The 13108-nt window shown below is 42.1% G+C and overlaps 1 protein-coding gene across 3 annotated transcripts in view; it reads right to left on the reverse strand.

The window, feature by feature from the left end:
- Positions 1-1131: 1131 nt before the first annotated feature.
- Positions 1132-13108, reverse strand: part of WDR7 (WD repeat domain 7) — a 375654-nt gene continuing 363677 nt past the window's right edge. For 2 of the 3 annotated variants that reach the window (XM_029222033.1, XM_029222024.1), the window contains 2 exons: positions 9938-10042; positions 1132-4013 (listed from right to left, as the gene is read on the reverse strand). In XM_029222033.1, coding sequence (XP_029077866.1) covers positions 3810-4013; positions 9938-10042 — 309 coding nt within the window. In that variant the 3' untranslated portion in view covers positions 1132-3809. The remainder of the gene's footprint in view (positions 4014-9937; positions 10043-13108) is intronic. The other variant, XM_029222014.1, reaches the window with a different exon arrangement.

Genomic DNA, 13108 nt, shown 5'->3' on the forward strand with positions numbered 1-13108 from the left:
TAGTTTGTAAACAGCAGAAAGAACTGAACGTCTAATTTTTGAAATTCTTCTGGCTTTTCTTTTTGACCTTTGGTATTTGTATGTATTGACGATCTCTAAACCATTGTACAAAAACACCTTGAAGTGTCAAGCTTTAAAAATGAATCTTCTTTTCTCTTTCTCCTGTGCAGCTTGGATTATCTTGGCCTTGTCAAAATGCATTCTCTAGTTAGAGGTTAGAAATATTTCCCTCCTGGCTCCAGAGTATTGATTTTCTTCAACACTCAGCTCTGTCAGTCAGCCGGAGGGGTGAAAGGTGAAAGTTCACCCAGCACTGCTTGGCTTTACCTTCCTATTAATGTCATGCCCTTTCCACATTTGATCAGTTTATGTGATCACCAATCATAAAGAACTGTTACTGCCCCTGTTTTCCCTATAAGGATACATTCAAGATATCAGGAGATGTTAAAACACTTCCTGGGATGGACAGGAGGCCTTTGAATAGGGCCAGTGATGTTGTAGTCAACTCCTTTAATGCTTGTCTATCTCTTAAAGGAAACTGTATTGTTACATGATGATTGACTCAATTTAATTCTTATCTGAAAATTAAAGAGAACTACATTCACCACTTACATGACTAACCCTCTGTGAGCGATGATGACCTATTTTGTTACTCTTGCTTTTTCTGAAAACCAATTATATACCCTTTTCCTCAGGGATTCAAATTCAACTCCAAACGGAGTATTAAATGAAATTAATTTAATGATGTCAGCCCAGCCCCCCACCCCAGGGCAGTCAAGCCGTGTCATCAAATCTGACAAGATACAATTTGGTACAATTAACAGTCTATTTAGAAGCAATTTAAGGTGGAGATAAAGCAACAGGCACGCAATTCCCTTGCCCAAACCACAGAGGGTGCTGTTGGGTCTTGGTAGGAGTGTGGTTCTCACTTCCACAGCTGGGAGAGAGATTCCTTTACTGCTCTGCTCTCCTTTGTGGACAAGTTTGCCTTTCCTGAAGCTAGCTCTCCAGGGAAATGAATAATCAGACAGAAATAGCAGGCTTAATTTGGTCCCAAAATTGGGAGAAAGCATATGGATCTCAACTGAGAACGTTTAAGAGTGAACAATGTTTTTAATGAGAAAAACAATCTTCAGTACAATTCAGTTTTATTTAACACACGTAAGTACACAGGACATTCAGCACATATAGAATCAGTTAAGTGGAGTCATCAAGAAATGCCTTGAGAGGCAGACATCTTACGTCACGTGCTGTACACAGTGAGTTCAATCATTACATTTTCATACAGGTATCACATCATCTTTCACTTGTAAATTACCAATGAAGCCACATATGTCTCTACGTTTACAAGGACAGGTCCAAATACAGTGCCAACAAGATCAATAAGACACCAAAAGCGTACACTGGGATGACAAGGTAAAGTTTACCTCAGTGCTGAGAAAATCTGAGCTGTGATGAAGTTTGCAACTGTGGTTGTCAAAACAGCCAAGGAGAGGTTGGTGTGAACAAGAATGCAGATGTTGGTTTAGCAGTTAGAGGTGTCTGTCTCACCATCAGATACCATCCATCCCAGAGTTTTACAACTGTGATGTTCTAGGGGCCAACAGTTTTGGCTGTCTGTGCAGCCAGGCTGTGTGGCCAGCTGGCCGAGGCCCACTGCCCAGGTATTTGGCTCCTAGGGCCCTCACAGCTTTGTTCTAACCCTCCATGGGGTGTGCCGTCCATGCTTTGGGGTGGCCTGCCCACAGCCTCACACCTTCCTCCGGATGCCCTGAACATTCTGTTTAAAAAAAAAAATCTCTAAGGTATACTTTTACGCTTCATCATTCCAAAGCAGCTTTGTAGTCTAGAATAAATGAATCCCCATTTCAGTTCATAAAGTGAACACGTGCTACATACTCGCACTGAAGACTCGGGAAACCACTGGAAAAACCAAGAGCACCTCTTGTTCTCCTCAGGTTTCTCTATCCATATCGGGCACAACAGCATGTTCACCAAACAAAGCAAGTCTACGCTGTATAGTTCTTAGTTTCCTCCTGGGAAGCTACATACATAACCTTTATAAATACGATGTACATGCATATGGCATAAATTCACTTTTTAAGAATACCTAAAGTCTAAAACCAAGGTATAGGATGGGTTTGCCATCACTAGAAATGACAAACTTCATGTCGACATGAAAGAGATGTTCTCGTGGTCTTAATTTCCTAACACGTTCTTTAGAAATCTGTTTCAATAAAATAACAGATGTATTTGTTCCTGGACTGTGATCCTACTTTTTTTGTATATTATATAAACGCTGACAATCTATGCTTTTTAAATTAGACACTCCCGTTAGCATTTTGGTTGCTTTGTAAACTTCACGTATTTTTTCTGAATTTAATAAATCATTTTCTATTTTTGTGTTTAATAAACCATTTTGCCCAATTAACCGACCAATCAACAACCAACCAACCAACCAAATCCCCAACTATATAGAGAGCAAGGTTTATTAGGAGCGAGTCATCCAAAATATTATTTTACAGATTTTTTTTTTCCATTACTGTGAGGAAGAACCAGCATAATCTGACATAAGGAGAAGAAAATGAACGAGTTAAAGCTTACTTGGAAGTGTGACGAACACCCTACTGCAATGGTCGGGTAGATTCGGAAAGATTGAGAGCCTCCACATTTGTGCACAGAGTCAGCCCTCCATGTACTCTGCCATTTTATATCAGGGACTTGAGTATATGTGAACTTTGGTACCCTCGGGGGTCCCGGAACCAATCCTCCGCGGATACGGAGGATGACTGCATGCTCCTGAATGCTTGTGCCGTAGTTAATAACTTTCTAGGATACTTGTTTCAAAGAAATGCTGTCTTAGCTTTCCTTTAACTGATCAGTAGTAGTTTGAAGGCTGAATTGTAACTATTACACGATAGCTGACTTACGGGAACTGCAGGTCTGTGAGTTTCTGGAAGGAAGGGGTAAGCTCTTTCTTAAAAAGATCTGTAGCCAAGGAATCTTCTTTTCAGGTATACGCTATACTTTCAAGCTTGGTTCTTTATTACAAAAGTCCATTTAAGAGATTATAGTGACTGGATAATTATATTAACTAGATCATAAGTAGTGATCATTTTGATTTTGAGCTACTAAATACAGTATCACTTAAGCGGGATATGAGCATTTTAGAAGGCTAGGTGTCTGGGAAACTGCAGTCTCCACAAGGAAAATTTGTGTGTGTGTGTATTTTCTCATTAATCTCCAATCGGTTAGGTGTTAATAAAGAAGGTAGTGGCTAAACCCTAGGAAATTGGATTGAGTAATTGCCTAGCAATCTCCCGGAGGAAAAAAACCCACGTAAACACAGAATCTTTCTGGTAAACAACAGCACGTTTTAGGAAATCCAAAGGAAAATGGTATCAATAATTAGGACTGCCACATGACCTCAAAACCCAATGTCAGAACAACCAGCTTCCAACAGCATTCAGAGGTGGGCTTTAGCGTGAGGAAACTGCTGATCCGGGCTGGCAGTGCAATCACAGTGGTTATTGATTTCCGGGCTTTTGGTGCACCGAGCAACGGGACTGCTGGCTGCCCCTCCCTCTGCGGCGGTGAGAAACGACCTGGGGACCGGACGGCCACTTCCTGCGGAGCGATGTGTGCATGCCTCAGTCAATAGGTGGCACGAGCAGGAGTCTGCCCCCGGGGACCATGCGGAGGGACACAGACCCGGCTGTGCCCCCCATGACCCCGGCGGGGGTGGGCACTGAGGAAGGACGGGACTCTGGGCTTGGAGACCTGGGAGAACGGGGACGCAGACACGAGCCCTAGACCATGAAGCGGTGCTCCTTGCCGTCGTGGGCCATGAGGATGACGTTGCGGTTGGAGGTCCAGATGAGCCGGGCCAGCCTGAGGGCATTGTGGGAGCCGGGGGACGCCGGCTGCACGGGGGGCACCTGGTAGGTCTTAATACAGCGCAGCTGGGGCGCCGAGTTCAGCATGCCGATGCTCCCCAACAGGGAGGTGTTCATCTGGAGGGACACGGGGACAGGAGAGCACACGTGTCACTGCAGGAACCGCTTCCCTTTCCCCGCCACAGAGAGGGGTTCGAGGGACACACCCTTGCGGTCACTTTCTCCTCCATCATGAGGCTTCACGGTCATCTAAGAGTCTATTGTTAACCTCTAAAGGGCTCCTTTCAGTGTATTTGAAATTGTTCTGATGCTGTTACAGCAAATGCGTAAACCCGCAGAAATTTTACCTGGTGGGTAGAACTGGACAGCAGGAAAGCCCATCCATCTTTAAGAAGGCGGCTAAATGACACATGTTAATAAAACGGTCCAATCAGACAATATTTGGAAGCAGTGGGTATTTCAAATGGCAGACTTCTCTGTTCTTTAGTAATGGTGCTCACTGCATCCCCTGAAGAATGAGCCCCCAAAGGCAAGTCTGGGGACTTAGAATTAGTTTGAGAAAATGAAGCAAAGTTAAGCAGTAGACAGAGTAATAGGTGACCAGATCAAAGCTCAAAACTTACCCCCCTTCTCCAGTCCACCTACCACACCTTCCCTCCTCACCTGCTTTTTAAAAACTCCAAACTCTGGAAAGCTCTAGCTTATTTTGAAGGAAAAAGCAAGAATCAACGGCCTCTCAACCCTGCATGTGTGGCCCACTGTTCTGCGGCCACGCTAAAGAGAGCACACTCTTAACACTTTATTGGCAGGAGGTTTTAATCGGCTGGTGATTTCTGCTTTTTGGGCAGCCTTTCTGGCTTTGACTTGAGTCTTAAGTTCTCTTAATTCGTTCACGTAAATGGAAAATAACATGGAAATTATGGCTCATGAACAACTATGCATTCATGTCGAAGTGCTAAATGCTGAATGGCCGTTATCTAAGTGAACTGTCATCTGAGCGACTGAGTCTGAAGAATCCTTTAGATTCTAAATATTACTTAACATTTTTTCAATATTCATCTTTTGTGCTATTACATATCACGTGGCAAGCACACTGACCATCAGGAAAGAGGGCTTGGAAATAATATTTTTCTTTGCACTAATTTTCATGTCCAATTCTTCTCTCCAGCAGTACCTCCACCTGAATGTACGTGATTCTAGGGACTTGCTTCAAGCATGCAGATTATGCTCCAATGTGTACACACGGTTGACACAGGAAACCTTGGCACGTCCTAGGACATTTAAGGTGTGTTATTGCTGATATCATGCTCTGCATTTGGATCAGTGCAAAATATTTAAGCCATTCCTTTCCTGGCCCTTCTCAGAAGCAGGATGGTGTCAGGGGGTGTAAATCATGGCATCTCTGGCAGGACACGTGCAGGCTCCACTGACATTTTCACAATTTAAATCATCTTGAGTAATAACCCTTTTAAGATGACTAATGTTACTGATTTTCCTGCATTAATAATAGTGCCGAACACAACACAGAGGTGAAAAAAAATCACTAGTGTACGAGGTCACATTTTAAAACCAAATGTATGATTATCATTAACTCTTTCTGTTAAAGTGCAGTTAACATGTAAAGCCAGGCAGTACCTTACCGTCATCCTCTAAGAACCTCTTTCCTTGCGTCCTTCCCTCCTTTTTCCAAAAACTCCATAAAAGATAAAAATCAGGGCCTTATTGCTTTCTGGAGGTTCCCAAACAGCTTAAATATAAATAATGATGGCGAGCTTGATTTGCTAGTTCTCACTTGTACAAAGAGTAACAGTACATCATTATTTAGTCCTCTTACAGAGCAGATCCAAATGATGCAGAAAATTGCCGGTTAAAATGAACTGGCATCAACAGGCACACTGTGCTTTTTAAAAATCTAATTTCTCAGTTGATAAATAACTACAAAGTATTTTTCATTCTTTATGGATTTTCTATGAAAATGTGTATGAAGCTTGATTTCTGCTGGTGGCTCAAAAAGCTAGGGGCATCCGATAGGCTCAGACACATCCTTATTTTTAAGTCCTTCCTTCAAATTTAGCCACGTACAAGAAGTGGGCTGAAGGCTCAAGTGGGCAGGGAGAGAACATCTTATTGGAATGTGACAGGCGGAAAGATTTCCCAAAAAGTTCCATTATTATAGCTGGGCTCTCCTTGCAAGTTGAATCATCCGTCAAATGACTGATAAATGCTTTGTTAGGGTCAAACAGCCTTCCTGCCTCAGAACAGGGCTATGTGAAATTCTACACAGTACATAACGATTATGGTAGAAAACAGATGGAAAGACAAAGACTCTCATGTTAAGTATAATTTGTTGTTCCTCAGACCATCCTTTTCCTATGATCTCTTCAAATAAGAGATAAATCTGTAAGACCAGTAAGGGTGGGTTTTGATTTTTCCAGTAAGCTCCATCGAAGAACTCTCACCAAAACAACTAGCCATTTTGTTATTCGATATTCATATTTGATCAGAGACTGGCTACAAATTTACTGGCATAAGTAAAGGCAATCTGAGTCCTGCATGAATGAAAAATACATGGAATTATGATATTTGGTCACATTAGCTTTTTTCTTCACTACCAAGATAATAAATACTCATCGTGGAAAATTCAAATGATAAAGAGAAGTATAAAAAAGAAAGCAAAAATCCTCTGAAATATCATTTCCCAGAGACAATCACTAACCTTTTGGTAAACCTCTTCCCAGATCTCCAAGCCTATATCCACATAAGGAGAAGCAGGTTTAAGGAGTTTTACATAAACAGGCTCATATTAAAAGGCAGTTGCACACTCCGCTTTTTTCATTCAACAGAACGTTGAGGGCAATCTTTTCACGTTAACGACTATAGATTTACATCATCCTTTTAAAATGGCTGAGTAGTATTCTGTTGTATGATGGAATAAAGAAAACTAAATGAAACCAATATCCATCTAATTTATTATTAGCATTCCTGGAAGAGGATACTTAATTGCTGGAGGGTGGTGGTAAAATTCAGGTGAGAGAATGATGGTTGTATTTCATTTCTAAACTCTCCTGGCTCAAATACCAATGGATACACTGAAGTGAAATATTCAAATAGTAGGAATATGTTGTTGGAGAATCAAAGGGCTTGAAAGATTGCCAAATTACATCATTTAGCGGCTGAGTATGTAAACGAACTAACGGCCACCATGGCTTTTTCCTTCCCTTTAAAAATAACGCTTCACAAGACCAGTTCTGAGAAGATTATTTTCTGAACACACAGACATACATACAGATGTAATTCATCAAAACAGGAAGTGTTTTAATGCTATTCTCAGTGTAAGTGATGTTGCACCCAAACCTTTTACTAAATCTCACTTGAGTAATTATCCAACCAGTAATTCTCATTAACACTCATTTCTCAGCAAAGATTTTAATAGCTGATGGCTTTTGTAAGGCTCTCTATATAATAAGGCTTCATTAAGTTTTCAAAATATATTGCAGTACATTTACTGGAATCATATAAAAGTATTATCATACATCATTAGACCTAAACAATATGTATATAAATAAATCAGCCAAGCCCATTTGGGGAGAGCCACGGTAGATCTAACACTGCTTTTTGGACTCCCTTTAATTCAAATAAAAACCCACTATACTTCTGGAAGAGGTTTTATTGTATTTTCTTGAGAAAGTTGAAATGATATTTCTGTGTCTTCCACTTAAATTTGAAGACCAAGCTGGGTATAATTTAAGCAGGGAAGAAATGGGCCACATTTTAAATTCTGACATTGGGTTTAGAGGCAAGAAAGACCTGGGTGTTGCCTGAGTTGCTTGGGTGCTCTGTCTGCTGAACACCCACCCCTGCAAGTAACACAAGGTGCCCCTGGAGAAGAGAGTGCAGACGAAGGAAAGGAGCTGGGCAGAGCCGCGTGGACAGATGCGCAGGGTTAACTGCACTTGGCGAAGCCCGGAGGCAACAGCAGGAGCCTGGAGGACAGAAAGAGGTGCTTCAAAAAGACAGCATCTAAGGAACGATCTTGATCTCCGGGGTGAGGAAGATGCTAACGATAATTCCATCAATGAGCCGGGCAGCAACTCTGATAAACATAGAAAAAGATTCAAGGAAGGGATGAACATATCCAAATAGGTCTCTGAAGACCTAGATAAGGGGGAAAAGGTTTACCACTTAGACATTCAGGAAAATACTGGGGAAAGTTTCACATCTGGCCAATGTAGGAGGTATCCCTTTACATAAGGAAGTATATTTTCTTAGCAGGAAGAAAAATTGAACAACGAAAAAGAAGAGATCTGGTTTTGTTTATTCCCAAGAATAAAGCATGGGGCGAACACAAGCTCCTGGAAAGCAGGGACCCGAGACTGCTTGGTTCCATGTCCCTAAAGCTAGGCTGGCACCCAGCGCTTCCACACCAGATACATGCCAAATGAAGGGAGTTTCACATGGACACTCCTCTGAGATTTCAAGAGAACAGGAAATTCAGGAAAATGTGTATCAAAGTACAGTCGGGGCCACAGACACCACTGGGTTGGCAGAAAAGAACAGTTGGTAGAGACACTATCTACAGGACCAATGTTGCAAGAGTTGTTTATGGACTTGCTGTGGGATTTCAGTGGGATAAAATACGAGTCCTGGGGTTACCCGCTAGGAAAAATGAAGACTCGGTGACATCTCTAAAGAAAAGTTTAATATGAGCCAATTAAGATGCTGGAGATATATTCTGGAAGAAAGGATAATAAGAAAACAGACTGGAAAACTAAATTAGAGGAAAAGTAGAAAAAGCTAGGACAGATCTGGAAGCTGTCATGCTTCAGTAGCATGTGGTTAATTAAGCAATTTATTGTATCTGTTTTACATTACATTAGCTATTGGGTTTTTAAAAATTGTCACATTGTGAAGTCTTGTTTAAACTTTTATTTGCTTTTTTAGCTTTCAAAGCAATAAACTGAATCTCATAAAACATACTTGCATCCTAGGATAGGTAACAGAATTTTATATTAACTTGTGGCGGTGGGGGAGTTGGTAATGTTTAACTTTTTTGTAATTATCAGGAGTAAGGTAATTAAAAAGAAGATGGGGGGCTTCCCTGGTGGCGCAGTGGTTGAGAGTCCGCCTGCCGATGCAGGGGACACGGGTTCGTGACCCGGTCCGGGAAGATCCCACATGCCGCGGAGCGGCTGGGCCCGTGAGCCATGGCCGCTGAGCCTGCGCGTCCGGAGCCTGTGCTCCGCAACGGGAGAGGCCACAGCAGTGAGAGGCCCACGTACTGAAAAAAAAAAAAAAAAAAAAAAAAAGAGGATGCGATGGAGGTTAATCACTGAGGATGAAACAAGTTCTATTATAAAACTCAGTTGCTCCAATTAATATTCACTGTAATCATAATGGCACAGAGCTGTCCTCATGTACCGCCCGTCAGTGATACTCAGATTTTTGAAAATGTTTTAATAGCTTGGAAATGAAGAGCATTATGTGGAAATTCAGAAAGCCAACGCAAATGAGGTAATACAAATGGGGCATGGAGTTAATACGAGGCTGCCCTTTCCCCTATGCCCTGTTGGCGTTGTCTGGATGCCTTGTGTAAATTAACAGCCTGAGCAGTGCTCCGTGCCCCAATTCCTTTCGGGCCAGGCCCTCACTTACATCTGAATGATGCCTACCTCTCTCCAAACACCCACCCCTCCCTACCCTGAATGCCTGGCCCTTCCTTGATGTCACCATGTCTCAGCTCAGGTGTTGCTGCCTCTGTGAAGCCGGCCCACAACCTTACTCCCAGGTTCCCCCTGTACTGTAGTTACTTGCTGATTTACTTGTGTCTCCCTCAGACTGAAAGCTTGGTGAGAGCAGACCCCCTCCTTCCAGGTTGCTAATTGTATTCTCAGTAGCCCCTGCGTGCTGGCAGCTGGCACACAACCAGCAAGCAGTAAGTACTTGATATCTGTTGAAAGAAGGGAGGGAGGGCACAAGGGAGCCTTTCCCAGCAAAAGCGGATCATGCACCACACGTCAAGACCCTGCAGCATGTTCACTTACCTGCCAGAAGGAAATGTGGCTGTCTGTGTTTGAGTAGGTGGCAAGATATCGTCCATCAGGAGCAAAGGCCACGGCAGTGATGGGTCCCTTGTGACCATGGATTGTCTGAAATAGAATTCAGAGTCATTCATCGTATGCACTGCACAGAGCTGCTACGTATACGGATGCAAATACATTCAATGCTGAAAAAGTTATGTCATGGCTATTAGAAACCATTATGTTCTTTACTTCAAAATTTAGGTTAGAAAAAGAGGAAAAGCAACCAAAGTTCTCTCACTGATACATCCAGGGGCTTTGACCTTGCTCTGAGAGGTCCACCTGTCTCCTACTTGGGAGGACAGCACGAGTCCGAAGGAAAAGCATATATTAACGGGCAAACCGATGTGTTAATTCATTTATGTCCATGAGAGGGAAGAATTTTACAATTAATTAGGAAGGTGAAAAACCGATCACCAAATCTACCCAGGAACTTCATCTGAAATGAAAACCAATCAAAGCTGTGGCATAACATCCCCGTTCTGGAAGGAGTCAAAAACTATAATTTCAACCCCTTAATAATTATACATCTTTCACATTTTATGCTTCATTTCCCACCAATAGCACTGTGTTTAAATGCATGTGGCCACAATTAGTACACATACATACACGCATGAATTGGAGGTTTGAGCACACATATAAGTTAAATGCTATTAAAAACAAGTTAACAGGGATAATTCTGAGCCTTTGTCAAATAGCTATCATTGATTTAACCATGAATAAAAAAAAAAGGATGTTGTATTTTAGACGCGGTCTTTGATAAAAGGTCTTTACTAAGAAAAAATTACACTCACGTTTAATGATATTAATAGTTACCGAAAAGACTGGAATACTTAGCAAATTAGCATAATACTGTATTGTTTCTACACAAACTATTAAAGACCGTATCTCTACCACACGAAGCAATATTCAGTCTGCTTACAACGGGAGGTTGGTCTCCCCTCTTGGTTTAGGAAAGAATGGGGAAAGGTGTTCCCTTAAACTAAGGCAATGCTAGGAAGGGTTGTTTCCATCTGCTGTTTCTTGATGACGAACTGTGAGCCTTGAGTCTTGGCGGGAGCTTCAAGCTCACTGCGTGATTCAGGGCCCCTCCACCTCCGCCCGGCCACACCCATACTGTAAATTTCAGTAAGACACTTCTCACAATTCATATCTGAGTGATTACAATGAGGAAGGGAGACAGGGATGGGGGTGTGGGAACGTTCCTCAGTGCTTCTTGGGTTTCGTTCTTTCCTGTCATTAGACAAGGCGCTGTGGGATCCAAAATAATGTCTGTTTTTCAACACTCAGAGAAAAAAATGTTATACTGGTAGCACTGGGCTTTGGGCTGGCAGGGGACACTGCTCTGGGTCAGACTGCCTGCCTTGCACTTGGGCTCCACTGCTTACTGTGGAAGCTGGAGCAAGTTACTTACGTCCCTTAACCTCAAGAGCACCCACGTCTATGGAGCAGAGATGACGACGATGATGCTGATAACGATATTGAGAATGATACTGATAACTCCTGCCTCAAAGAGCTTTGTGAAGATTAAATGAGTTACTACATATATAGCCCTCTGCACAATGCATGGCACATAATAAGAATTCAATGAAGATTAATATTTGTGTTACTCCTCCTTATTTAAAGATGATCAGATGAATATACTTGAAAGTTGCTAAGACAGTAGATCTTAGATGTTCTTACCGCAAAAAAGAAATGGTAGTCACATGATGGTATGGAGGTGTTAGATAACGCCAGGGTGAGTGATCATTTGCAATATATAAGTGTGTCAAATCATCACGTTGTACACCTTAAACTTACACGTTATATGTCAATTATATCTCAATAAAGCTGAAAAAAAACATGACCAGACAAATGTAAACAATCACAAAAATCAATTACTTGAGTATGCCATTTAATGAACCCCCCAAAAAATCATATACGAAACCAGATTATACATATATTGGGTTTGACCTGCAAAATGATTTTTAAAAACAGTTTCTGAGCCTATATTCTAATTCATTAAATATCATTTAAAATCAAGATTTCTAGCCTCTCCCGGAAAAGCCCAGGAATGCTTCCACTCTGGCAATCCTGGGCCTTTGCACGTGGCAACATGGGCCAGGCTGAGTGGAGGTGCCCTGTGGGCCTGGGCGTTTGCTCTCATGTCCCAGCCCTGACTCAAGCGGGTCTGTGTACTTAACACCCACTGCCTGACCCCCTTATTTCCTGTCTGGTCCCTCATGGCATTTAATGCAACCTTTCCACTAAAAATATTTCATTCAAAATAGTTTCTTCCATGCTCCGGGGTCCTGGTATGCATCAGAAGTGTGAGCACACTAAAAGCTCCTCTAAAAGCTTGCCCTTCTTGCAAGCCCCCCTCTCCACCAAAGCCCAGCTCCACGTAGAGGTGGATTCAACCCTCCTGCTGGAGTTAGGGCCCCTAAGTCTCAAAGCAGAATGCTAAGCCTATCTCCTTCAGATTAGCATCCCTCCTTAATCGGCAAGCAGAATGTGCTTCAGATAAGAAGAGAGCGCAAGAGTGAGCAGGCTGTAACCCAGAAGGTCCCAAAGGATGTACCAACCCAGTGATCTCCTTAACATACCCCTCCGTGAGGTTGGCTAAGGTGGCCCTGTAGTAAAGGCAGAAAGCCAAGCACACAGGCTCCTAATATTCCATATTATATCTTCATCCTTTATAGTGTTTGGAACGTCCACTTGAATATTTCCGTGTCAGCTGAAGACACTCTTCATTATGTTATCTAGTGTCTCTAATAGAAGATCCTGTGAATTAAGTTCATCTTGGAATTTTCTGCCAGGAAAATGTTGATCTTTCCAGATAAATTTTGTTGGTTTCTTTTATCATGAAAAGATAATTACACAATCTCACACGAGCCTGCTTTCCTGCCAGGAAACTCAGAACTATATTTATGCTCAGTTTAGGCATCTAGTAATAAATACTTCTTCCTCATTTCACTAATCACGGTCCTGTTTTCCTTCATTGTTTTTACTGTCAAGGTGAGATACTGAGTTTAATGTGTTAGTTTCTTTAAAGTCTGTTTTGAACAAAGGGGAACTATACTTTAGATCAGAACACATCAACATACACACACACACACACACACACACACACACACACACACACACACACACACA

The sequence above is a fragment of the Monodon monoceros genome, unplaced genomic scaffold (genome assembly GCF_005190385.1).
Source record: "Monodon monoceros isolate NGI ecotype Baffin Bay Population unplaced genomic scaffold, NGI_Narwhal_1 Super_Scaffold_1, whole genome shotgun sequence".
NCBI lineage: Eukaryota > Metazoa > Chordata > Mammalia > Artiodactyla > Monodontidae > Monodon > Monodon monoceros.